This window comes from Orbicella faveolata, unplaced genomic scaffold, assembly GCF_042242905.1.
Source record: "Orbicella faveolata isolate gen_17 unplaced genomic scaffold, um_ofav_v1 contig_34, whole genome shotgun sequence".
NCBI lineage: Eukaryota > Metazoa > Cnidaria > Anthozoa > Scleractinia > Merulinidae > Orbicella > Orbicella faveolata.
The window spans coordinates 18,786,570-18,812,672 of NW_028301563.1; the positions used below are offsets into that span (position 1 = coordinate 18,786,570).

The 26,103-nt window shown below is 38.4% G+C and overlaps 2 protein-coding genes and 1 non-coding gene across 3 annotated transcripts; 2 read left to right on the forward strand and 1 right to left on the reverse strand.

Annotated features, from left to right (window-relative positions):
• Positions 1-353: 353 nt before the first annotated feature.
• Positions 354-8,513, forward strand: LOC149105131 (uncharacterized). The gene is made up of 5 exons (XM_089271929.1): positions 354-459; positions 2,703-3,882; positions 5,192-5,431; positions 6,649-6,816; positions 8,282-8,513. The coding sequence occupies exons 2-5, from the start codon at positions 2,842-2,844 to the stop codon at positions 8,483-8,485; spliced, it is 1,653 nt and encodes a 550-aa protein (XP_089128055.1). The 5' UTR covers positions 354-459; positions 2,703-2,841; the 3' UTR covers positions 8,486-8,513.
• A 1,387-nt stretch (positions 8,514-9,900) lies between these two features.
• Positions 9,901-24,095, forward strand: LOC110053186 (tRNA (guanine(10)-N(2))-methyltransferase TRMT11-like). Its single transcript, XM_089271142.1, has 15 exons — positions 9,901-9,994; positions 11,584-11,652; positions 12,065-12,138; positions 13,169-13,250; positions 14,144-14,236; positions 14,962-15,096; positions 15,502-15,615; positions 15,820-15,862; positions 15,983-16,063; positions 16,537-16,575; positions 17,557-17,688; positions 20,043-20,094; positions 22,073-22,207; positions 22,903-23,023; positions 23,481-24,095. Exons 1-15 carry the CDS (start codon positions 9,914-9,916, stop codon positions 23,571-23,573), a joined length of 1,344 nt encoding a protein of 447 aa, XP_089127268.1. The 5' UTR covers positions 9,901-9,913; the 3' UTR covers positions 23,574-24,095.
• Trnas-uga (transfer RNA serine (anticodon UGA)) lies at positions 22,433-22,505 on the reverse strand. Its single transcript has one exon. It is a non-coding gene; the product is annotated as a tRNA-Ser (tRNA).
• Positions 24,096-26,103: the final 2,008 nt, after the last annotated feature.

A 26,103-nucleotide genomic window follows, 5' to 3' on the forward strand; every position in this document is an offset into this window, starting at 1 on the left:
AACTAATAATTAACTCTTTTGATCTAATTATCAAAACAAAACTATTAGTATCGAACATACGGCTAGTGCTGTTTTCGCTGCTTTTTTGGCCAGTTTTGTCGCTTAGAAAAGGAATAATTTTATACGGCTTAGTTAAATGCATGTAATTGTACTTTAAATTTTCAACGCACAGAAATCTCAGGCTCGGGCTTATTCGAAAATTTCAGCCTCGATATTCTTATAGAACATATTCTCACAATAAAAAAGTGTACTTGTTATAGATTCCTAACTAACAACGGGAGACAGTCCCGAGCCGAACCGTTAAATTTTGGGGGGTCGTTGCTTTCAGAACCCCACGGCGTCACTTCCTGCTATCAGATACATATTAAAGCGATAGCCAGAGGCTATCGCTATTCATGGCAAGTTGAACTCAAGATGTTTCAAGCGTAGAAGATTACAGAAATCGCTACCGCGTAACAGGTATAGTTTACATGTTTTTGGCTTTAGTGTAGAGTGTGTTTCAAATTTATTTTGTTTAGCGAATGCCTACGATCACTTCTCGATGTAATCAAAGCTTGTAATCATAATATTGGGACATATACCAAACACACTTACGAGCCTTTCGATTATTACAATATGGAACAGTTTACATTATCTAGAATGTCTGTACTGTGTACCGCTGGCTAATTTTTTTTTTTTTTAATTACTTGATCTAAAAAAGATATTTTCTCGTTTGAGATCGAACAGAAATTTAAGCTTAGGAGCTGATGGATCTCAAAGTTTTTGCCTGATTTGGCCGGCTAATGGTTTTCAATGGAAGCAACGTGTTCAATTCGATCAGGTTAAGGATATCGATTTCCGATTTCCGACTTCCGATTTCCGAGAGCTTTCGGGGACTTGCCCTGGCTGGCGGTGTCATCTCTTTATTTCTCGCCCAGTTGGGATCATTCAGGTTCAAATTTAGGAAAACCACGAATTGATCATGATCAATTGATCGATCCATGATACAATTTCGAATGCAAAGATCGACGCGTAATCGGATCCCTGGGAAAAGGTCTCAGCCAGTAGTTTTAGGTAGAATACAGACCATGTTTTGTCTAGCCTGCGTAGTTGGCGGGATTTCTTGCGCAAATGCAGTTTTTCAGATGCAGAACCACTACAGATGCTAACGCCCTTTGGCGCTACCCCGTTCACTCACTGCCTGTGGAAAATTCGCTCGCTCCCTCAGCTCACCCTCTAGAGCTTAAATGTACATGTGTTTTCCTGATTACGTTTAATGAATGAAACAAGAGAGAATGAAAATAAATAAGACCCTAATAACAATAAGTGAAAACAAACCTCGATTCAAAGCTAGATTCCCGTAACCATGGTAATCATTATTGTTCTATTTTTCTTGCTATAACAGCAGTGGCTATTAGCAAATTCGCCGTGTTCTTCAGCATTTTTAGGCCCAGGTCAAACGCCTTACTTTAAATGAGCCGAACCCAATTCAACCAGTTAGGCTCATGTGAAGTTCGGCGTTTGACCCAATTAACTTCGACTGATTTTATTTGGAGTGGCTGGGGCGTTCTTCACCCTTGGCCAGCCGTGAATAACGCCTGAAGGCCGACTTTGGATCAAACGCCGATCTTCACATGACTCGAACCAAACGCGTAATCAAAGGTCTAAAGGCGCCATTTTAACTTTACCTTGAAAAACCACAGACCAGCAAGACCGCTTTTGTTATTTGTTTGGTGTAGCAGTTCGGTTCGACTGAATTAAGTTTGAAGTTTGACTCAAACAGGTGTTCTTTTAATTAGTTGAGTCGACCCAAACTGTCATTAGGTTCGGCTCATGTGAGGTACGGCGTTTGACCCGGGCCTTAGCAGTAGAAAGCTGTTAGAGCGCGTTCTTTCCACTTTTCCTCCTTGCCGTAGTGACAAAAAATGCTTAGAAAAACCTTAACTGAAAACTGACCAGTTCTATCAAGCAGATTTTCTGAGTCGTGGTAAAACATGCATTGAGGTTGTTGGCTCTTGGTCTTGCTTTCTCTAACTTTGAGATCGCTGACCGTGAAAACAGAAGTCACCCTTGCCAATTTATATATTCACACCGGATATAAACTAATATTTCTTCGTGGTAGCTAAATTCAACTAAACTTCATAACACATCATGACTTCTAAGAAAAAACAAAAAGAAAAAGGTTTGGAAGTTGAAGAGGGTGTCAGACATGAAAGTAGAATTTAAAAGGCAGAGTCTTAATATCTTTCCAACGCAACTTCAATTGCGAAACTTTCAAAAGTTCAATTTCATTCATATAAGAAATAGATTAATTAATTAATTAATTAATCAATCAATCAGTCACTCAATCATCAATCAATCAATCAATAAAAAGTAATTGTTCCAAATTGATTGATCACTGCCATTAACCGTGTTAGTTTATCTGAGGTGTGAGACCAGATTAACGTAGTTTGTTTAACGGCTTAGTTTTGTGTTTGTGTTATTTTACAGAAGGCAATGGACCTTTAGAGCTTGGGCAGTTTGTTGCCCTATTTCAGACCATGTGATGATACTCTTGAGAATTCTTGCTTTCAAATTTTCAAATAGTCACGCGTACATGAATGATTAATTTTTAGATCGATAAAAGAACAATTCCTAAAAGATATCACGTGGTCTATAATAGGAACACAAACCGCTCAGGCTGAAAAGGTCTTTTTTCCTAACCTGTAGCTCCTCTCTTTTAGGAATATTAAGTTAAACGGCAGGATATTCTCAAGACAGCACATAGCGGAGTTCAAGCAAGCCGCACAAAACCCCTGTAGAGTCTGGGTGTGAAATCAACCGACTCACCACAAGAAATATTGAAATCCAAACTGCAGAGCGATGAATTACAAAAGATGTTTCTGTTCGACATTGTCAGCTGTAGTTTTTGCGAGCTGTGTGTTTTTATCAAGTTATGTTCTCAACAATTCTTTTAGTTTTCTGTCAAATTGCAGACTTGACATTACTTCAACCTGGCAGATGGACACTGACGAGATACTCAAAGACAAAGGGGTAATATTAACTGAGGAAAACAACCTCTTGAGACTGAATTCAAAACACCAACACGACTCCTTTAATGTAACGGACCTGGTTCTAAACGAACTTCACAAAGGATTCTTTGCTGCGATAAGTGAAAACGAGGCCAGCGGTTCATCGTTGGACAGTGTCGTTTGTGTTTCGGAACCAACAGTCTTAGAATGCCAAGAGGCTGGATTTGCTGCACTGCTATTGGCCACTTTAGATCACGTGTCGTACTGCCTCACGCTTGGGATACGCAAGGTGACGATTCATTGGAAAAACTGTCAGTCATCTTGTACAAAAGACCCGCGGATAAATTCATGGCCGGCATTTTTTGAGCCGATGAATGCGGGGACTGAGCTGAGTGCTGACAAAGTCATTTGTTTGGGAGGCACAATCGTCGGTAGAGTTCTTGCGCGTGAATCTGCTCGCTCTCTGACGCGTTTGAGTGCGCAGCAAATCAAACAGTTCAACATAGTTTCCAGGGAAAGCTCTCTTCTGGATGTTGGATTTAGGAAACGGCAAAGTCTGCCAGGCTACGAAGAAGGCGCGATAATTACATCAGAATTACGAAAATGGGCCTTCACTCTCATCACTGAACATTTCCGACCACAAAAGATCATTCTGACACGAGTGAACGAATTTTACACGAATAAAATGCGGGGATTCAGTATTCTCGGGGTCCATGTGCGTGCGACAGATCATACGGCTGAGACTGAAGATCACACTTTGCCCACAATGGAGAAATGGATTCACGATGCTGAAGCAGTATTTGAAACACTGAGAGAACCTAAGAGAATATTCCTGGCCACTGATAACTACGAGATTATTGTCCGCTTTGGAGAACATTTTGGAAAGAATAAGGTGTGACATGAAGATATTAGAAAATTCTGGTCTATATGACTTGGGCTGTGTTTTTCAACAACAACAATAATTTTTATGAGCTCGGAAGAAAAAAAATTCCATGAAAGACATTAAGTAGTCATTAGAAGTAGATTAATAAGATAGAAAGAAAGTACAGTGAAACTTGTATTAAGCGGACCCAATATTAAGCGGACACCCTACAGCCGCTGAAGTCCCAAAATTTTCCTCCCGCATTTACTGTAAAATGAACCTACATTCAGCGGACACCTCTGTTAAGCGGACGCGGACACCAATATTAAGCCATTTTGTTGCACAAAACCTGCAATAAGCGGACACTTCAAGGGCTTTTTACTTCTAAGAGTTCAGCTATAAAAGAGTCCTTTAGCATTGTTCAGTGATGTCATTTTAAAGCTAAGTAGATTGTTCCAGATTGATACGCTAGTCTTTGATCTTACTCTCTGTTACACTGTGTTACAAAAGGGTTAATAGTTAACTATTATTGCACAACATATTAGAACATGCTTAGAGCGGACACCCGGTATTAAGCGGACACTGGTGAGGGTCTCATGGGTGTCCGCGTAATACAGGTTTCACTGTAATTTTTTTTTTCTAAAGAGAGCCTAGAGGCTAAAAGAACCGTTACGTTTTCGAGTTAGCACCTATTAGCCATTTAATGTTATTTTTATAACATCATTGCTTTAAGTAAGCTTTCTATATTTTTCCATTCATGCATGTCAAACAAGACGCATATAAATAATTTCAAGATTTCAGTTTACTTTCATTTTGTTTCAACTGTCAAAGGCGCGGAAATTGTATTCCCAGGATCACGATTCTTTAATCTTTTTTTCCGTTTCTCTCACTTTTAGTGAAGCAGTGGGTTACGGGGGAGGATATCTGCTTTGATTGTTTGACAGCGAACAGTAAAAAAAAACAAAACAAAACAAAACAAAACAAAATAGCTTGAAAACAGTGTTGTCTACTAGAGACATCCTGTTTGGGGAAACCATGCACCTTTTCTAAAACTTTCCTCATAGGAATCAGTCTGCTTCCAATATTGAATAGAGGGGGTAAGTTTCTAAAGAAACTGTGGTTCTGCGTCGGTGGGGAGTATAATTTGGTTTTATCAACTGGGTTGATAATGTGAATTGGCCACCGTAAAGAGATTTGAAAGCTTTCGAATCTCTTTACGGTGGCCAATTCACATTATCACATTATCAGAGTGTGACCGTGCGACTAATGTGTAACTTCCCAAACACAAACGGCTTGTAGTACGCAAAGAAGTTTGTAAACATTTTCCATTTCATTTCAGGTGATTTACACTGCTGCTGTCAGGGCAAGCAAGTACTACTCCAAGCATCCAATCACCGGTGGGTTCACAAACGACACTAGTCCTATCGAGATTGGTTCCCAGGTTCTTATCGACATCCTGCTGTTGGCCAAATGTAATCATTTCCTCCATGGCGAGTCAAGCGTGGCGACTTTAGCTTCCCTTTTCAACCCAGAGATGAAACTTTTCTTTATTGGAAATTTAGGACAGGATGTTCTTGTGGTAAGTTTTCAGTTAGGGGGAATAAAATAGTCAGATTCGGGTTAGATTCCAATTGATTGTGCCCCCAGTGTAGAGTTTGTTATTGGCTATCGCCTTGCTGTGATCATGAATTGCTGTTTTTCCAGACGAGTCTGTGTTCAAAAACATTTTTGTTCAAGAAGGCATACAAACAAAGCGAAAGATGAACACAATACTTGATTAACTGACGCTTTCGTCTCTTTTGCATTTCAAATCGCTGAGAATTGCAATAGCAGCTATTTTTTTACGCAAAAGTCCCCGTTATAGTCAGAGAAACCAACTACCCGAAATATGTTGAATTCTGGACTTGCACCCACCTTACGATTTAGTGCATTTATGCCAAAATTGCATGATAATGAGGTGCAAGGATGTGCAAATAGATGACAAGCACCTGGTACTTATTGGTTTTGAAAATGACTGGGCAAAGCAAAACAACAGCAACAGCAAAACAAAAACAAAACAAGGGTGTGCACATAGTTGATAAGCACCTCGCATCCATTGGTTTTGAAAATGACTGGGCAAAACAAAACAAAACAACAACAACAAAACAAAACAACAACAACAAAACAAAACAAAAACAAACAAACAAACAACAAGGATGCAAGGGTGTGCACGTAGTTTAGAAACACTCGCATCCATTCGTTTGGAAATGGCGCAGCAAAAAAAACAACAACAAAAAAACAAAAACAAAAACAAACAAAATAAATAAAGAAATAAAGAAATAAACCAGATTGAAAGTTAAACTTAAATTACAGCATAATATATTATTACAAATGAAGGTAACATTTACTCAGAATAACTAAGAAGCTAATCTGAAGCTAAGCTAAACGCTAAGCTGAGTAAAACTGAGTAACGTTTACATATCGGATGTAGGTTGGCGCTAAAGCTTGAATAAAAGAGGAAGAGACAAAAAATAATAATAAAGAATGAATAAATAAATAAATAAATAAGATAAATAAATAAATAAATACCAGTTGAAACCTCATGAGCAGTAAGACTGTAAGATATTTAACTTGATTTTTTTTTAAACGTTTTAAGGGGGAGGTGTTTGATACTTTCGTCAAGAACAAAACAAGGACTCATGAGACGAGAAAGGCGCGCTTCCATATGTACCTCTATTCCCAGTTTACTTGAAAGTTGTTGCTCAATGAATATACAAAAACGGAAAACATTCGATAAGATGTTTTTTTTTTCTTTAGGACGGCGATTCCAAACAAAAATCTCACTCTGCCATAAGTGACAGTACAGCAATACAGAAAAAGGAGTTAGGAAAGCAAGGTCAGATGGTTACTTGGTATTCCAAAACCAAAGAATCTTACGGTACTTGCCCAAACATGGCCATACGACGGCTGATTGGCCCGAAGAAAGTAAGAGCTGAATTAAGATAAAGAGAATTACAGGAAAGTAGAGTTGCAATCCATAATTAGATGTCGCTTATTTCCAATTCATACCCCATTGTCCATTCTTCGTTTTGCCTGAGAGTTTTTCTCATCGTAGTTATGAGCGTTATTGACGTGTTTATTTTGAAAGCAACATTCTCGTAATTGCGCACTGATTGCACTTTTTAATTCGGAAAACGTGTTACTGTATTGCAGAACATTACTGCTTCACACTCACCGTATTCACAAATGGCGGCCCTCCTGGGGCGAGCGAGCGGTAAAACACGAAAACGAGGCGTTGTAGGATGATCGGAGAAGTGACGGGGCTAACATGTCTGTTTCACTTTGTGAGGACGATATTCCTGGCTCATCTCTAGCTGGCAGAAACCCAGCAGAGCTAAAAACTGAAGAGTCACGTTTTTGGCGCAAATGCAGAAACGAGCCAGCGAAAGGACTGCGGACAAAAGCTCATGTTCACCCAGTAACGTCTCCGATCATCTGTAATATTTTTAATCCTACAACGCCTTGTTTTCTCGTTTGACCGCTCGCTCGCTCCTGGAGGGCCGCCATTTGTGAATACGGTGCATGTGCATGTAGAATATAGTTGTACCATAATAACATACCGATCTCCCTTACAGCGAGTTCACTATTTCGATTACCACCATCACTACTGCTTGTGTAATATTTCTCAAACTTACTAATAATTACCCGGTCTTAACACGAGAGACAGTGTTTCATCAGGATATCCAAACACTGAGAAGAAAGTTGAAACTACGAGCACGGCGGAGTATTTTTGACGAAATTCGAGGTGTTTGGATAGTCGATGCAACACTGTCTCGAGTGTTTTATATATCTTCTCAATCAAAATAAAAACTGTGGAATAAACGTACAACTAAAATCGTCAAAATCTATGCTAATTAAGACCGGATATCCAAACCTCCTTAACGGTTGTGATTTTCTTTATTTTAACTTGATTAATTATTAATGTGTTTGAGAATGTACTTTTCCGACTACTTGCAATTAAGGATGATTTTCAGTCCGTACTGCGCCCTCTGGAAAGTTTGTATACGTTTTATTTTCATGTAAAACATCACAAATGTGAACATTTCGCAACTACTTACATGAAGGAAATTCAAAGTTTCATGTCAACCGCCATTACGGATGCGAGGCTTTTTGCTTCGTTCTTTCTCATATCACTTGATGAAACAACTTCGCAGCTGTAAAAATCAATGAAGCTGTTGGGAAAAGAACTTGAAAAGCCTCAAAGATAACGTATGTCGTTTGTAACGAATAACAACGATTCGCATTCCATCGAGTGAGACATATAACGTTTATAAACATTAGGGTGCTGAGACTGCGCAGTACGGACTGGAAATCATCTTTAAGGATCAACAGCCATTAGTAAGTACAAAATGCAAACAATCAACAAACAATATTGTTTTTCTTTTTCTAGAGGGATGGCGATTTAAAAGAAAAACCTTTTCCCGACAGTAAATATAGCGAGGAGAAGGAAGTCGAATGGGAAGATGGATGGGAAGATCAGCTTCAGAGCCTTGCTGGGTGTTTCCAAGCTAATGGTCCTTATAGTGCATGCCCAAATATGGCCAAAGGACGACTTATCGATTCAAAAGAAGTCCGGTCATTTTTAGCGAAATAAAAGTGAATAAAATTATGGATTAAACAGAGACTTTTTTGCGTGCTCTTGTAATCTTGGGAAAAACGGCTGCTTTCTCAGCTTGAACCGTTTATGTACGCTTCGACGGCATATCAAGCGAGTTTGTTAACCCAGTGTTTGTATTTTTCGAGCCAAACATACGAGCCCGACAGGCCGCCGGAAGCGCACGCTATTAGCGATAAATCCGGTCATATGAGATTAGTGAATGAATATTGCAGGATATCAGGGACCGATTGAACGAGGGGGATATATAACCCTTTCTAGTGGATAAATTGCTGACAAGTGGATAAGCATTAGCCAAAGAAACGACTGTAGACCCCACTGTAGATAGATATATCATAAATCTTCGAATTAACCCCCCCCCCCCCTCGAATAAGCGCCCCCTTCGAATAAGCGCCCCTCCTATCGGCCAAATTTAAAATAAGCGCCCCTCATCGAATAAGCGCCCCCCTCCCCTCCCCCTATTTTGTGGATGAGTAATGAGACAACAAAGGCTGTATTATTTTCGTCGTGTAGTATTAGGACAAACAATAGACTGCAAGGCTGATACTACATGAAAAACGTTTCTAGACACCAACATGACAAGAACCGATAAAGTAGGATCGCAACAATGGACAGCTGTTTCGCCCTTCTTGGGGCTCGTCAGCACTGTGTAGCGAAGATATGTAACGCAAGCCCAACAGCCAACGCGCATAAATTGCAAAATGACCCGTTCACTATATCAAGTTCAGTACTTTGAACTCACTTGCGCCTCGAAACGCGCGTTGCCACATCACGTGTTTCGGGGCGCAAGGAGACAAAGTGTCAAGATTGGTGTCTCGCAAAACAAAAGAATAAATGTGGCTGGACAAGGTCAGCCTAAACATTTAAACATTCAGCCGCATGGCCAGTACCATGCTTTAAAAACGCAGCGTATCAGATCTCTTGTAGATCCTACATTGGCAGCGTTTGTCGTATGCGGTCCCTTGCAGTTTCTGGTTTCTCATTGTAGTATTAGATTTGCACATTGTTTCAATATGTGAACACGTTAAGTGAACACGTTGAACACGTTGAGTACTGACGGTGCCGTGATTTAAACTTTAGGATCACAAAGATCAGCTTTTTATGTCGATAAACAGCTTATGTTGTTGTTTACGCGCAGATGATGTATTGGAAAAAAATGATCCTGCCAGGCCACCATTTGGGAAAAATTAAATAAGCGCCCCGCCTCGATTAAGCGCCCCCTCGAATAAGCGCCCCCCATTTTCTCCTAAATTTGAAATAAGCGCCCCGGGCGCTAATTCGAATATTTACGGTATTCAGTGGACGGCCATATCACAACTTTTCAATTAGAGGACTGGAAACTAGTGAAGCTGTCGGCAAAACAATCCATCGTGTCAGCGGAAGCTCCCTTCACTAGCATAATTCAAAATGGCGGACGAACTGACTATTCCGGGCTGTGTAGAATATCTGTGTCTTTTTGCCCAAGAACACGTGGATTTTCGAATATCGGTAAGTGTATGCAAACTTTAATATCTAGCACAGAAAAATTCTTCTTTAATACCAGTGAATTGGAGAAATTTTGAGTTTTATGAAAAGTTTCCTTGCTTAACACAATATTTTAACCCTGCACTCTTGCTTACAAAACTGAGAATTCCCAGTACTGGCAGAAGCCTCCTCTAGCATTTTTCATGTTCCTCTGATCACGTTTTCCCCAATCGTTTTGAGTCCTCTAAAATACCTTCATGTTTCACCATTGTGTGATATCCACGATATGGATAACAGTTAGAAAGAGAAAAGAAATCTGCAAAATCAACGAAGACTTTAAATTGCTTTTTTGATAGCTTTGGAAAGAGCTATTTAAAATGGCTTCACAAGGAGCCAACTTAAAAGTGTTTTCAAGCTTTTTACGTATGAAGAAGAAATAACTTAATTGTTCTCATTTGTAAGTTTCTGATTTTACTAGGCTTTGAATCAATCAAGGTCATAGAAGGGGTGGTGAATGGTCCTTCAAAAACCATGGGCCTTGCAAAATTTTCACTGAATTTCATGTGTCTCACAGTCTCGTTTTTTAGTGGTTATGTGCGTCTCGCAGTCTCGATTTTTCTCACAAAGCTGCCTCTTGCAATTAAAGAAATCAAAATTTCTCGGGCTTGCTAAGAAAAATGCTAATCTTGTCGTCTTGCAAAGTCTTGCATTTACCATTCACCACCTCTCATAGAGTATGCGACGTTTTAAACGCACCATTTTTAAAATTACAACAGTTTTGTTAGAAGTGAGAGTTGTGAATGTTTTTGTTCTTACTGCAATTTGAGTTCATTTGTATCCATCTGTATGATTTCCACCCTTGCACAATGTTTTGGACAAGAAGGTCACAGTCCCGCAAGTCCAAGGGGCTTCACATGCCTGTGCATGCACAGTTACTATACAGAAGCTGCAAAGAAAATTATCTGTAAAGAAATTCTATCGAGAAAAAAGTTAACTCTAAGCTAGCATACAGTATAGAGTCCAAGGATACAAATTGGAGCATGAAGTTTCAGCGAGTACCCTCAAACCATGAACCCTTGACTTTTTTTTTTTAAACATTTTATTTTTGTTTACTATGGGATGAGGGATCTAGTGTCTTTACACTGTAAAAATGCTAATTTTGTATATTGTACAGTGTATGAAGAGCACTAATTCTATAGTCACGCAAAAAACGCGCAAGGTGTACAGTACTTGGTTCAAGTTTCTTTTCTGTATATTTATCTTGAATTATAACATAAATTTACATGTAGGTTTTTTTAAAAATCCTCTAGACCAGATGTCTTTTTATATGCATGCTTGTACAATGATACGTTGATTACTGGATGATCTTGTGTTTTTCTAGTGGGATTTGGTGTTATCCTCGAAGATTGGAGGCAAACCATACCCTGTAACACACCCAGCCAATTAAATTCAAGCATGCATTATCCAGTTAATACTCCCCCGCCGTCTTCCTGCAATTTTTACATTACATTAACCAAACAAGCAATGCATCATCAGGGTGTTGTGAACAATTCCAAGGAATAATGTGAAAATGAATTGATTAAAAATCCATTTTCTCCTGTGTGTTATGTTAGGAATTGTTATCAGTGTCCACAATGTTTAATTTCAAGATACTTGTGCAATACCAGGATCACAGGAAAGAAGTAAGATTAATGAATTGATATATCACTTAACTAGATTAACTTCTGAAGGACAGAACCTTCTCAATGTTCTCTTCGTTGGACAGATGTTGACCACCACACCCTCTGTTAGATATCTGTTTTAGTAGGTTACATATCAATAAGGGACTGAATTAAAAAAAAAAAAAAACACAAACAAACAAACAAACAAACAAACAAACAAACAAAAAACAAAACAAAACAAAACAAAACCAAAAACAAGCAAACACCTTTTTTCAAAGTCAAGTGCAATATTTCATATATAATATTTCAGCTTTCAGTCTTTTTTGCAAGCCTGGCATGAGGAGACAAATGCATTAAATGCAATATTGAGCACAATCATGAATTAAATATTTACTTGCAAATTTAATGGAGTTATTCCGCTTGTTTCCTGTAGAATCCTCATTTGGTGGTATGTTTGCCTAATGAAAAGTGTGCAAGGTACCTGCTATCCAGAGTTGTTTCTATAAAGTGAGTGTTTGTGAATATGACATTTTAAACTTGTATGATTACATGCATTGTAATGACTTAAAATGTTTTGACTAATCGTGCTGCAGAAAGGCATAGCTGGGAATAAATAGTAAATATGTATCATTTACTAGGTAAAAGGTCCAAATCTATGATTAAAAAAAAAGGTGGTCCATATTACAAGAAGTTGGACTGGCTACGAGCCAGTGATTAGCCAATCAAATTTGTGGATTTATGATTCTGGCCCACTAAGATACTTCAGGAAAATAATAAAATGTATTAGAAAATAGCCCAAAGAAAATATGTGTGTTGAATGGTTTAAGATGAATTCCGCTCAATGTTCGAGCAATAACTGCAAAAATTATTTAGTAATAATCACTCACAGCACTGTAATGTTTTGAATACTATTTCAAACATCTCACTGTAATTCAGTTCTCTAAGTGACCCCGCAGTTAAATCCCTAGGCATTCTTGAGAAATTTAATATTAAACCTCGTAAGAGTGTTTAATGCATGTGTTACTGTGTTTTCAAAAACACAAAACGCCCATTTTTATTGAAATATGGATGACTTCAAGTTCAATTTTCTCTCGTGGGGTGAGCTTGAGAGCTTAATTCTCAATAAGATCTTCTTACCTTTATTCAAAACATTACCATGCTATGAGATTTTTTTGGTAGTTTTATTTTTGCCATTATTGCTCGAATGTTCTGTGGAAATCATACTTGTCTTTCTATAACTCAATAGGAACACAGAACTATTACTAGCACAAGCTGTTGACTTGAAAAAGCTATGGAAACACTCCCCTGTTGGCCTGTGTTAATTCCCACAGCATGTCTCGTTCTCCCAAACTTGGACTCGTGTTTCTATAACATGTTAGAAATATGGTACATGTATGTTTTACATTTCTTAATTAATAGGTATTATAGACTGCTTGTCAGGTTTGATTTGTCAGGTAAATCCCATTTCATTCATGGCCAGCAGCAAGCACATACTTTCTTTGATTGTATTTTTTTCTGTATCTACATGTACATGTAGGTCTGTTTATGAACTCTGGGGGCAAGGAAACAATATAGAAGATTTGAAGCAGTGTGTTCTCAAATATCCAGCCAAGAAAATGGTATGATATTTAGATGTATTTAAATTTGTTTTACAAACAAGCAAACAAATAAACTTGTACAGTGATAAACTTAATGCACATAATTACATTGATGATAGTGTACATAATTAATTCCCCTGAAATGAGAGCATTTTGTTGTTGTGTGTAATAAAATATGTGACATTTTAAATGTTTTCATGTCATCCAATAGTTTATTGTAAAAGGCATCCTATACTAAAGTACATGTATAGTTGAACCTGTATTAAGTGGATATCCTCGGGAAATGGCTAAGTGACTACTTAATACAGAGTAACCTTGCAATAAAAACTGTTCAAATACAATCAGTGCTGAAAAGACATTTGACCTCAATTAGAAACATTCATTTCTGGCGTTTTAATGATTTGCAAAAATAAGTTACAGGGAAATCATTTGTTGTACCTCTTGTGTTACATTTTTTGAAACTGTACGAACAAGTAACTGACACTGTGCCACCGTTAAATACAGGTGAAGACAATAGAAAAAGTCCTGTTGGGACTTCACAAATGGTGACCTCTTGATAGAGGTCAACATTACAGTAATTAAGGGAAGTAATTTTTGGGACTTTGAAAACTGACTGCTAATACATGTAGAGGGTGACCACTTAATATGGTGCCGCTCAATACAGGCTCAACTGTTTCTAAATTGTCATGGAACAATAATATTATGACCTACATGTACAAGTACACTGTGCTACAGTATGATCAACATATTTTGATTCATTTGCCTTGAGAGACAAAGTACTAATAAAATAAATAGATCACAGGTGTGTTGCATCTTTGAAGTATATGTATCTCAAACTGAGGAAGTTTGATGTTGCTAAACAAATATATATTAATTTTGTTAAACAACTGGAATTTTTTCATCGTTTCTTACAGCAAGCTTTCACCTCCAGTGGCTCATCATTTAAAATAACCATTGAATCATTTAATAAAAAGCTGACAGTAAATCAACAGAGAGAACTCATTGATGTAAGTATACAACTTGTGAATTACTCCCATGTAGCTTAATAACCAGATCTGGCATCACTTGGAGAGGTGTGTTTGTAAATAATTGTTAGTTCATTAGTATTATCACTTCTGTTTTGTTTAAGCCTGGTTTTCACTAGGGACATAAGCATAAGCGCAAACACAAACGCAAACACAATAATTCTTATTTCATCGTAAAAAGCAAGGGCCTTAACACAGGCATAAGCACAAGCACAAACAGAAGGATCAAATTTTTTTCTTTTTCTTGTGCTTGCACTTATGCTTGCATTTGTGCTTCAACAAGTGAAAATCAAATACCACTCAGGCATAACACAAGTGCAAGGATATTTACCATACATGGTTATGTTTGGCCAATGAGAACACTGGATCCATATTACCTTGCACCTAAACAGTTTTCACAATGGCAAAAGGCTCTGATTATTTTGCTTGTGCTTGTGCTTGGGTCGAATTTCATTTTCACTTGGGTCATCCCTATTGCTTGCATTTGTGCTTGCGCTTAAACCAGTTTGTGCATGTGCTTGCATTGCTAGTGAAAACCAGGCTATAATGCTTTCCACACTTCAGAGATCAGTTGTTTTTATTAGTGAATGAATCTCACAATCTTAATTCACACCCAATTCCACAGCACTTAATTGATTTTCATTACTTTGATGTAGTACAGCTGTACTTAGGAAGATTGAAACCACAGTACACCTTGTTATCCACAGCAATTCCAATTCCTTCCTTTTCAAGGCCGTGTAAACCTGACGGCTCCTGATCATGTGTTCTCCTTGCTGCTGGATTATGGAGATGACTCTAATGAAGCCCCTGCCACTCCAGACAGGCTGTTCTTTGGTCGCCTGGTAAGAAGAGAGTTCTACATGTAAGTTGCTAAAAGCAAGGGGGGTGGGGGGAGGGAGAGAGGGGGGTGTGGAGCAGCATTGTTGCTGTTTTTCACAACACCTCCAATGTTATAATATTGATTACCAGTCTTTGTTCAAAAAGTGAGCTCAAGCAGATTCAGCTAGCACTTCTAAACACTTTTACACTACCTTTGCATTAATCTTATATTTAGTAGAATTGTACTTCTATTCACTGGTACATGTGATGCAGTCTGATTTGGCTGAGCTATAAATATTATACAATATTGGCCGCGGTTGTAATATCGTCTCGAGCTCGCAAATTGTTTGATAGAATTCTCAAGCAATGAAGCTCATTGTTAAGTAAATGACTGTTTTGTAAGATTTACTTTTTTTGCATAACTGAAGGTTGGATACGGTCAGCGTCACTTGCTGAAACAGTATTCATTGAAGACGAGGCAGTTCATTGGTAATACCTCCATGGATCCTCAACTGTCTTTCCTAATGGCAAATCAAGGACAGGTATGTAGTGACAACCAAAAGAGACTAAGGTTACAGTCCTACAGTATAACTTGATCTAAGATGGTTTCTTCTTGACAATCTCCGTTGAGTACACAAGGTGTCGAAGTCAAGGACTAACTTTTTCAATGAAATGAAATGAATGCAAAGCTTTAGGTATTGCACTTTTTCAAAACACTCTTTTTTTTTTTATTTTGTTGTTTGTAGGTCCGTTCAGGAAGTCTTGTTTTTGATCCTTTTGTTGGAACTGGTAAGCTCTTTTGCTTGTTTTTCATGGTTACTATATATATCGTTTTTCTATAACGAATGATACTTTCAATGTACTTTTTCTAGGAACTAATTAGAACTTTTTTTTTTTTTTTTTTGTTAGGTAGCGTGCTGGTGTCTTGCTCTCATTTTGGAGCCCATGTGATGGGAAGTGATATTGATCACACACTTCTTCATGGACGAGGTACACAAACTAAAAGTGCATTATTGTTTGTTTGTTTGTTTGTTTGTTTGTTTTTCTTTTAAGTGTAACCACCAAATAAACAATACGCTGCTTACAATGCTTACAATATATATTTTTAGAATAATACAACATCAACACTAAGTTTCAAACAAATGCCAAACAATGCGCTACTATCCTATTCTACTGTTCTATTCCTAGACGGAAATTTAAATTGCTACATATTTTCAAATCACTTATGTGGCGTTCAAAGTTACTCTTGTTATCATGACATCCTGCACAGGCGCAGACATTATTCAGCCCCGTCCAGAGCCGCTGTTCACTCACTCGCTGTTCCGGTTTGTGTCGTGAAGGCAAAATCGTCTTTAGTCAAAACGGTGGAACTTTGTAGTCATAGTTTCATACCTCTTACGGGTGCTGAGAGAATGTGTTGTAGTGTTGTCAGTACACATTTTCTGTTGTCTTTTTGGTCTCAGGTAGAAGCTCTCGAGCCAACAGAAAAGGCCAGTGGAGAGGTAGAAAACTACGCTATTCTTAAATTTTATAACTGTGTTAGTCAGTCCGAGGAGTGATTTACTAGAGCTGTAACTTATCTTAATCCAAGTACATGTAAGCATGTCAACTGAAGTGTTGATGATGTCAGGTGTAGTAACGTTGACCTATTAAATAAACGTTGTGCGTACATAATCAACAAAATGGGACATGTAGTAGCACTCCAAATATACAATGTTGTTGATTACCAAAAAAAAAAAAAAAAAAAAAAAAAAAAAAAAAAAAAAAAAAGAGAGAGAGAAAGAAAGAAAAAAGAAACAGAACAAAAACAACAACGACAACGACAACAACAACAACAACAACAACAACAACAACAACAACAACAACAGGTAGATTTAAATAAGGCTGAGGGCGGGAGGCGATTTACATTCCAGGCTACTGTACGACCCAAACTCGACGATATTGTACTCCAGTTCAAAAATACGATAGTAAATGTGGATTTAGCAGAGTGCCAAACACATAATGTATCTATTTAGTTAAGTTTTCTCTCAATGATAAAAAGCTTTAGCAGTTCCACACATGGCGATGGACGCGTCCTCGACACAGTCTCATTCTAGAGACATTTAATGCGTACCAGTACAGAATTTATAAGTTAGATTTCTGCTCCTACAATTTCCCCATCTTTCGATTTTCGCGATATGGTAAAGCTTAACGGGAGGTTGATGTGTATCGTTTTATATGTCCAAACATAGTTTAGATCCCTATGTCCTTTTTTGTCACGATCCCTTGTCACACCTCGCCATCGATGTGTCATCATGCATGAAGTTGTAAAAGATGTCACTATCAACAGAATGTGCCGCAGCATTACTATCTTTTAGATACCCTAGTACAATAGTAAATGTGGATTTACGAGAGCGCCAAACACATAATGTATCTATTTAGTTAAGCGTGCTCTCAAATAATAACGTGAGATGTTTTAACCAAGCGATGTCTCTCTTTCTAAGCTCGAGACGAAAACTTTCGAGCAAACTTTGCTCAGTATGGACTTGGCAGTTATTTTGTGGACGTGCTAGTTGCAGACGCTGGAAGACTGGGTCTCAGAGAGGCGCCGTTATTCGATGCCATTATAACAGACCGTAAGTTACAATTATCGATACATTGTATTATGTTAAATAAAAAAAAAAAAAAAAAAAAAAAAAAAAAGTAGTAATGAAAAAAAGGGATCGCCGTGCTCTTTTTCGAGATAAGGTGCATTGAAGACCATGTGTTTGTAGAAGTTCTCGTTATTTTAAGACGATCTAATCTTGCAACTTTCCGCAATAACAGAAGCTATATTAGTGAAATTTAGATCAGTTCAACGTAATCAATTCGACACTACTCAGTCCATTAAGAAAATTGTTGCAGCTGATGTCATTCCTTGATGTAGAATAGGCCTTGAAAAAGAAGGTGAAGTTAACGCAACCGCTACCATTCTTGCTTTTATTTCTTTCTTAGCGCGCGCTTGATGTATCAGGTGGCGTGACGTTGCCGCATAAATAGGGAGCAGCGCGCGCTAAGTAATAAAATGAACAATCATAAGGCAGATGGCCATTGCTATAGCTTTGCCTGGATTTGACGATCTTGGATGTTCGGTGACCGCTACTTTTCTTTCCAGAAACAGATGTTATTTACAATTATCTCCACCTTGTCCAGAAATGAACAAAAAATCAATGTGGGAAGTTGAAAAAAAAACAAACAAACAAACAAACAAACAAACAAACAAACAAACAAAAAATAATAATAATAAAAAAATTCAAGATATCTATCCACGAGACGTCGAATTCTGCCATCTTGCGGCTGCAAGGCGCGTGAAACTATTGTCGCTAAATGCGAACTTGTTTTTTAAGGAACCTCACCAGTTGACTAACTTCACTTAATAGGTCCACGTAAACAATATTTGGCGGAGAACATTTCACTTCAAAGATCTAATTGCAATATTTTTGGGGCTTACAGACACTGTGGCCTTATTCGCTAACGAAGCCCGATTTTTTTCAGATTTAGGGTGTTCTTCCGAGCATGTTCTCCCCAAAACGAAGTCGGTGACCCCCCATTCTTTTTTACATTTCTGACATAATTAACTCATAATCTTACATCATCTTACTGATGGAAAATTCTCGCACGAACGTCCTTAAGAAAACCACGACGGCAACCGACGGCAACGGGGAACGTCGCTAAACAAAAGGTTTAATGAGGAGAACTATGGCTGTGCACGTGCGTTATAATTCTTGGTACATTTCTTTACCGTCCTCTTCAAAACAAGAAGGTGAAATGACCAGATTCTGTGTTGTCTGGAGAACGTGAACCACGACGGCTATTTTTTTTTTCAATTTTTGTTTCGAATTTATCGATGTGTCCTAGATTAAGTTTCGTGATAGCTTTGACAGTGATAAACAAAGCAAATGACTCTGGGGAACGGCGAGATTCGTAGGTAAAATGTAAAATCATTTTTTAATCGACGTCGTCCTCGGCGTCGCTGTCGTGGTTCCTTAAGCTCCCTGATTAATTACGTGCACAGGATGCGCAGGAACGATCGGCGCGAACATCCTTGAACAAGAACTTTGTCTTTCATACTATTTTAAGCTTATTATAGGAACTATAAAAATAAATATTTGTGGGATTAGAAATGATAGCAGTCAAGATGCAGGTGACCTTATTTGCTAATTCCACTTGTCGTAGTTTGATAACCTGCGCTGATTAATTATTTTATTTAATTTGAAATCCGAGGACGGCTAAAATGGGACCAGGCTACTGGCTTAGTTTAATTTGGCAGTCAGGGGATTTTAATTTCATCTAATTATTATTATTATTATTATTATTATCCGATTATTTCCAGACTGGACTAGGATGTCGTCGTGTTACCTGTTGATTACGTGTATATACGGCGCATGATAACTTATTAATTTCAAGTTACTCTAGTCATATCCAATATTCACAAACTGTTGCGAGTCGAAAAACGATTTGTACAATTTGACAAACCGTAAAAGACATTGTATACAGTCCGTATGTTTTCTGATAATTGCAACTCATTAAGTGGACTTAAGGGCACTTAGAATACAAATCACATCTCACTTGAGCAAGAGGTGAAACGGTTTAATGCGGTCTGGAAATTCCATCTCATTGACTGGAGGCCACTTGACCACACAAGCAACGCAGTACACATATACCTCGTTCTTTAAGCCTGAGCGACGAAGTGGCGTGTTTCACGCCAAGGGAAAAAACAACCGGAAGTCACGTCCTTCCCTCGCGTACCAATTGAAAAGGATACTTGATAGCAACTTAAGTTTTAAAACATCCTCTGACCTTTAAATTGGTTTGGCCCTCCGACTTTGTCCAATTTGGCAAACATACCCCACTAATATTCTATGTGCTTTTCGGAAAACATACTCGGTAGCAGGGCCGGGCAGCCTTCTTATTTTCCACGTTTTTAATATTGTTTTATTAATTGCTGTAGCTCCTTATGGAATTCGAGAAGGGGCTCGGAAGCTAGATACCTGCGTCGATGGGTAAGATACGTTCTATAACTTATAATTATTAAGTTATATAATCACATGTATCACTTAAAATTACATACTTAAGACTATGCAACCATATAAAATTATATAACTTATAATTATTAAGTTATATAATTAACTTGCAATTATATAACTTATAATTATTAATACGCCCAGTGAGAAGGCGCCCTAAAATCTCTACTTCTCCCTACTAGCATGAGCTGTGACCCAATGATCGCGCGGGTGAAGTTAATGTCCATTTTGATAATCGAAATAAATGAGTGATTTACCTTTCTTTTTCTCGATGTTTTCTAAAAGAAACAGAAAATAATTTCTCCGTGTTTCTATCGAGTTTTACTGTAAATCTACTAGCGTTCTATCACGAATGCTGTTCTCTGATTGGCTACGCTACTCACTATCTATTCTAGGATGGATAGTGAGTAGCGTAGCAGTGTGCCCTTGTTAACGAAATGACGGCCGCTTCTTGGCGTTTTCGAAGTGTCTGTGAAGAGGATTTCGATAAAGTTTTGAACGACTACGTGTAGTAGATTTATATTAAAAGAATTACTATAGATTATTCGCTCTCGATTTCTATGCGTGAAAGTTGACGAGGGCGCGCGATAGAAATCTCGAGTTCATAATCCAATTGTTTAATAGACGCACTCGTGAAAGCCAAGGAGACGTCGAAAAAACCGTGGAAACACTCGCCTGCGGTTCATGTTCCCACAGCATCTTTCGTTCTCCCGATGGTATTCCTATGTTTTCTAAGAGACTAATGCACTTTTGATGTCTAGGAAAAGTGCTGACCGCTCTTGCGTTCACTAGCAGCTTATCTACATTATAATATAGCATGAAAACGGGGGAATGTTTAGATCTGATGAGGGGCGGTAATTACGCTGATAATAATATACATGGAAAAAAAAAAATACTCGATTCTGATTGGCTGAGAGCAGTGCAGTTTAAGTGTAACACTAGTGCAAAAAGTGTAACACCAATGCAGAAAGTGTAACACAAGTGCAAATTACACATCGCAATGCTGGATTATGATTGGCTGAAAGAGAATAGAAAATTTTCTAAGCCAATGATATCACGTAAAATGATGACGAAAATTTTGTGCGGAAACTTTGAAAAAAGTTTTCTCGAATGAGAAAAAATGGCTTCAAGAACGATCTTCCGGCACTTCCTCCACGCGAATTTTTTCGTGTTTATATTATTAATAAGTAATCATACGGTTTTTCTCGTTCAATTTGGAATTAATTTTCACTTGTGAGTTTTTCAAACAGCTGAAATTGCACTCCACGAAACGGCTCATGCAATTTCAGCTTTTTGAAAAACTCACTCGTGCAAATTAATTCCAAATTGAAATCGAAACCGTATGATTACCTATACAAACACAACAACCGGAACATACGTGCTCTATAGCAAGTAAATGACGGACGCTCAGCTCCAGTAACCGGTATACTGCAGCTACGTTAAAAATCCGCGTGTAAAGAATCTAGTGGTAACTGGTTTCTGGACCTGTTGGCAGAAATTTTCCATTTTAATAGCCAATAATATAAGAACCTGTTTAGTCAAGTAAGATCACGCAGGTTCTTATAATTATGTGTGATAAATTATGCATGAACTCTTGTTACAGTTAGGCTTATCATAATACAGTTGTGAATAAATACGCTATATTTAAGGACCAAACCCAAGTTTATTGATTTTGTGGTAATTAACAACTATATCTCCTTCGTAGAAATTAAGAACCTACACTGTAATTAAGAACCTACTTAGCGTAAATTGCCAATAACTACCTCAAAATGCAAGGGCATATTTTGCCAGACTTCAAAAAATCTAGGTTCGTACACGTTGGTTTTTGCTGTATGTGCTAAAACTCGATACAAACACGGCGAGTGTTTTCTATTTCGCAAATTGAGTAACTAGATCAGTTATTTGATTCCTGCTGTGAACTTATTTTTCGACATGGCATCTTTTTCTTGCGTTCTAGGGATCAGACGCCATCATGTTCAGCTGTGCGAGGCTGCCTCTTGTCAGAAATACTCACAACATTGCTCGACCTGGCAGCGCGATATCTTGTTGTTCACGGACGACTGGTATATTGGCTTCCAATTTATCGACCGAGGTGACTATTGTCATGTTGTTTGAAATGCCTCTGTTTATAGTGGTCAATGCGCTTAGCTACACCTAGCTAGTTCACAGGCATGCCACTTTAAATGAAGGAAACAAATATATCAACTAAACGTGATAGACTTAAAAATCCCAACCGGCGGGAGGCAGACCAGTTGGCTATTTACAAGCATGACCGAGGAGTTGAACTAGGGTCTTCCGAGAAACAACTCCAGCTAAGTGGTCAGAGCGGGACTTGAACCCGCGACCTCCGGATTTCAAGTCCGGCGCCCTAACCACTCGGCCACGCTGCCTCCTAGAGTGGCTGCCTCTGTGTTTTAACTAGTGAGAACTTGGGGTACCAAAAATATCTGCCAGTCAGGTACAAGAGAGAAATTGCTTGCAACCGTATTCGGGTTCCGTTTTTCCTCATTTGACACCGAAAGTCAAACAGAGTTTCTGCCTGACTCCGGTTTTGTACTATGATACTAGCTCTCCTTGGTTTATTACACCTTTTGCTGCCGCAGTGAATGAGTCTGAATGATTCGCAACAGCCTTTGTAAAAGTCTGGGGTAACTTCCGAACTTGCTTCTGGAAGATAAACCTTGCGGGGACTGTACGACTTTTCAAGCATAGCCTCTTGACGATTTCTCGAGAGTTCCCCATTAGCAATCATTTTTTTTTTCCCTTTGGTTTAATTATCTTTTGTAGCTATGAAGAAGAATTCATTCCAAGTCATCCATGTCTGAGACTTGTGGCGAACAGTGAGCAGTGCTTGTCAAGAAACGTTTCGCGACGGCTGATAACCATGGAAAAAGTTAAAGAACACACGGTAAGGTAACAGAGAGTCAATTGTACTGAAGTTGTTTCCGGGAGAGAAATACATGTACATTGGAATCGGTCCGGGAGTTGTGGCAGCAATCTTGTGCTTGGTAGTTTCGAAGGCATTCTCCATATTTGGGTACATAGAGTTTCATCTACATTGTCAAGTCATTCCACGCACATTGCGGGCGTGCGAAGAGGGCTTTCTCCTGAGAACAGGGCAGCTATTTATCAAAAAAAAAAAAAAAAAGTTCTCTCTCCAAGTGTAAAGGGAAAATAGATGGAAACCAGATGTAAATAATGTATCCAAAGGTTAATTGTTTGACCATGCCAACACAGGCACGTCTATAATCATTGCTTGTACTTGTTAAATACTGAGTCATCAATATATTCTCTCTATACGCACGTCAGGCTAAATCCGAAAGTTTATGTGAACGCATGTAACAATGAAGATCGCCCTGTTGCAGATAAGAGGACCAAACCTGTCCGTGGTACACCAAAAGTTCCTTGACTCTTGCGACAACTTCAGGGATAATTACTTCAGCCAGCAGAGCACGTGATCAGCGAGTGGGAGAGGCGAAAGAGAATATGGCATGGCACGTGTGCCAAGCGTGGTATGGTAGCATGTCTTCCGCGTTTCCTTAGATCGTCCACACTTAAGTTCAAAGAACTGCTAAGGTGTGTAGTTCCGGCTGGTTTTGTGACAGTCTACAAATTACAACATGGAGTGGATGGTAACAGATCGGCTAGGCCGGGAGAGTCTCTGCTAGCTGGAATTCTTGAGTTGCAGTGAATGCAGTACGTTTGACACTGCACAGACAAATCATGGTTGTAAAGCATCGTGTTAGGAGCAATCGCTTGAATCAATGTTTGTACGAAACCTCTGAAAACATAGAAGGAGCTATAAACTAAAACTTTGCGTCAAAAGCTACAGACGACTGTTTGATTTCTTACTCTGTCAAACAACGCTCATTTACCATCAGAGCCCGTCAGAAAACGGCTCAATAGGAATTCTATGGGAATTCTAATCGTTATGTGGGATTTAAAAAGAAAAATAAGAAAAAATAAGGAAACGAAACACATTCAGGAGTGAGGTTTCATAAACCCGAGAAAAGTCGGTGTACGTGTTGATGAAATTTTTGGTGTTGTTACTGTCCCTTTGTTTGTATTTTGTTCATCCTATTGCTTGCTTAGTTTGTTTGTAGTAGTTGTTACTTTTTGTATGTATGTCTGTTTGTTCGTTATTTTTGTTGTTGTTGTTGCTGTTGTCTGCAGATTGCAAAGAACATCTAAAGCACTCCTATAATTTGGAACTGGATGTTCATCGTCGTTGATATTCGATGCTTTTTTCCCTTCCTTTTCATTGGCCGAAAGATCACCATGTGACCTGCAAATAAGTGCTAACAAAGAATAGTCTGCTCATGCCCATTACCGTCTGACAGTGATTTTGCTTCAAATTATATTCTTCTCAGGCGTGGTCGTGTCCACTTCTGTAGGAAAAAAAAAAACAAAAAAACAAAACAGAAACAAAAACAAAACCAAAAACAACCAAAAACAACAACAACAACAACAACAAAAAACAAAACAAAAAACAAAACAAACAAAAAAACGAAACAAAAGCAAATAGCAGGCTGTTCTTTTGAGCAGCGGAGAACGATTTCTAAATTTCTTCCAGACTTAAAACAAATTTGTTGATCGAAGGATAAAGCAATTATAAAACTCACTTATGGCAAAGTATCGTGATTTGTCAGGGTCTCGCAGATAAATAATTGATCTGCGCGATGTCTTGCTCAATCTCGTTCAATAACTTATGCGCGTGAATCCTTCACAAATTCAACATCCAGAGCTTCTTTATTGGCCCTCTAAATTGTTTATTAATTAATGGAAACTGTAAGATAAGCCAAAACGGACTGCTGAACCACAATTTCAGTTACGATAAGAATTAGCGCGACCTTACACCGCTCATCACTACTATTGACGCGAAACACAAAATGCCTGCTGAGTCACTGTCAACTCGATGCACAAACGACAATAAGTGTAGTGAATGGTAAATACGAGACTTTGCGAGAAGGCAAGGCTAGCGGTTTTCTTTGCAAGACCGAGTATTTTGACTTTCTAACGTTCCGTGGAGTTAAGAGGGGAACAAGTGAATATGTCGGCGGTTTCTAAAGTCGTCTTTATTTGTAGCTGCCTTCTTCGCCTATCGTCAAGTATACGTCACTAGAAACCGTGATGTTTAAAATAGAACTTCTACCTTTACTCTCCAGTGAATATTTCTGCATGTGATCACAATTCTGCGTACAGTCGAACCTCTATTAAGTCGAACCCTTATTAAGCGGCCAGTTATAAAATTGTTGTCAGCAAAATGCTCTACTGAAATAAAACCCCTTCTAGCCGGCCAACTCCATTAAGTCCCCGCGGCCACTCAGTTTTTGGTCGTTCCCATGAGGGAGTTCTCTATTGTCCTTACCCCTTTTAAGCGGCCACCCAAAATTTAATACACGTAGTTTGTCTTTTGATGACAGAAAAAAGACCAAACTTGAATTTGACGACTGATGAAAGCATTCTAACACAGGTTTTAACTGATTGCCTCTTGACGTGAGCTCTATCTATGTTCACGAAGCAAATACAATATACACCCGATGGTAAAAAAAAAAAAAAAAAAAAAAAAAGTTGTGGTGTTCAGTTTAAAGGAGAATGTATTTTCGTGCCAAGAGAATCAAGAAGGTCGTGATAGGCTTTAGTATGTGCAAGAGTAGTAACAAACCTCAAGCATTGTTAGTATTTGAATAAACTGACGCTTTTCCTAAGCAAAGCCTCACGCTAATTCCTGACGAACCGCATATTAAGCGCCGGCTGTACTTGACAATAACATGAAACATAGACTACAAAAAAAAAAAAAAAAATTATCTCAGTTTAGAGGGAATTAATGCAGGACTTGGTTGAAGCCGAACTCGCAAATTTCTCTCGTGACCCTAACTCAACGATATCGTACCGAATACTTAATCGCCCCTTAAAACCTAGGCTGTTCCGGAAAGATACCCAGACGTGATCTCTAAAGTGCAACCCAATATCAATTATACTGATCTT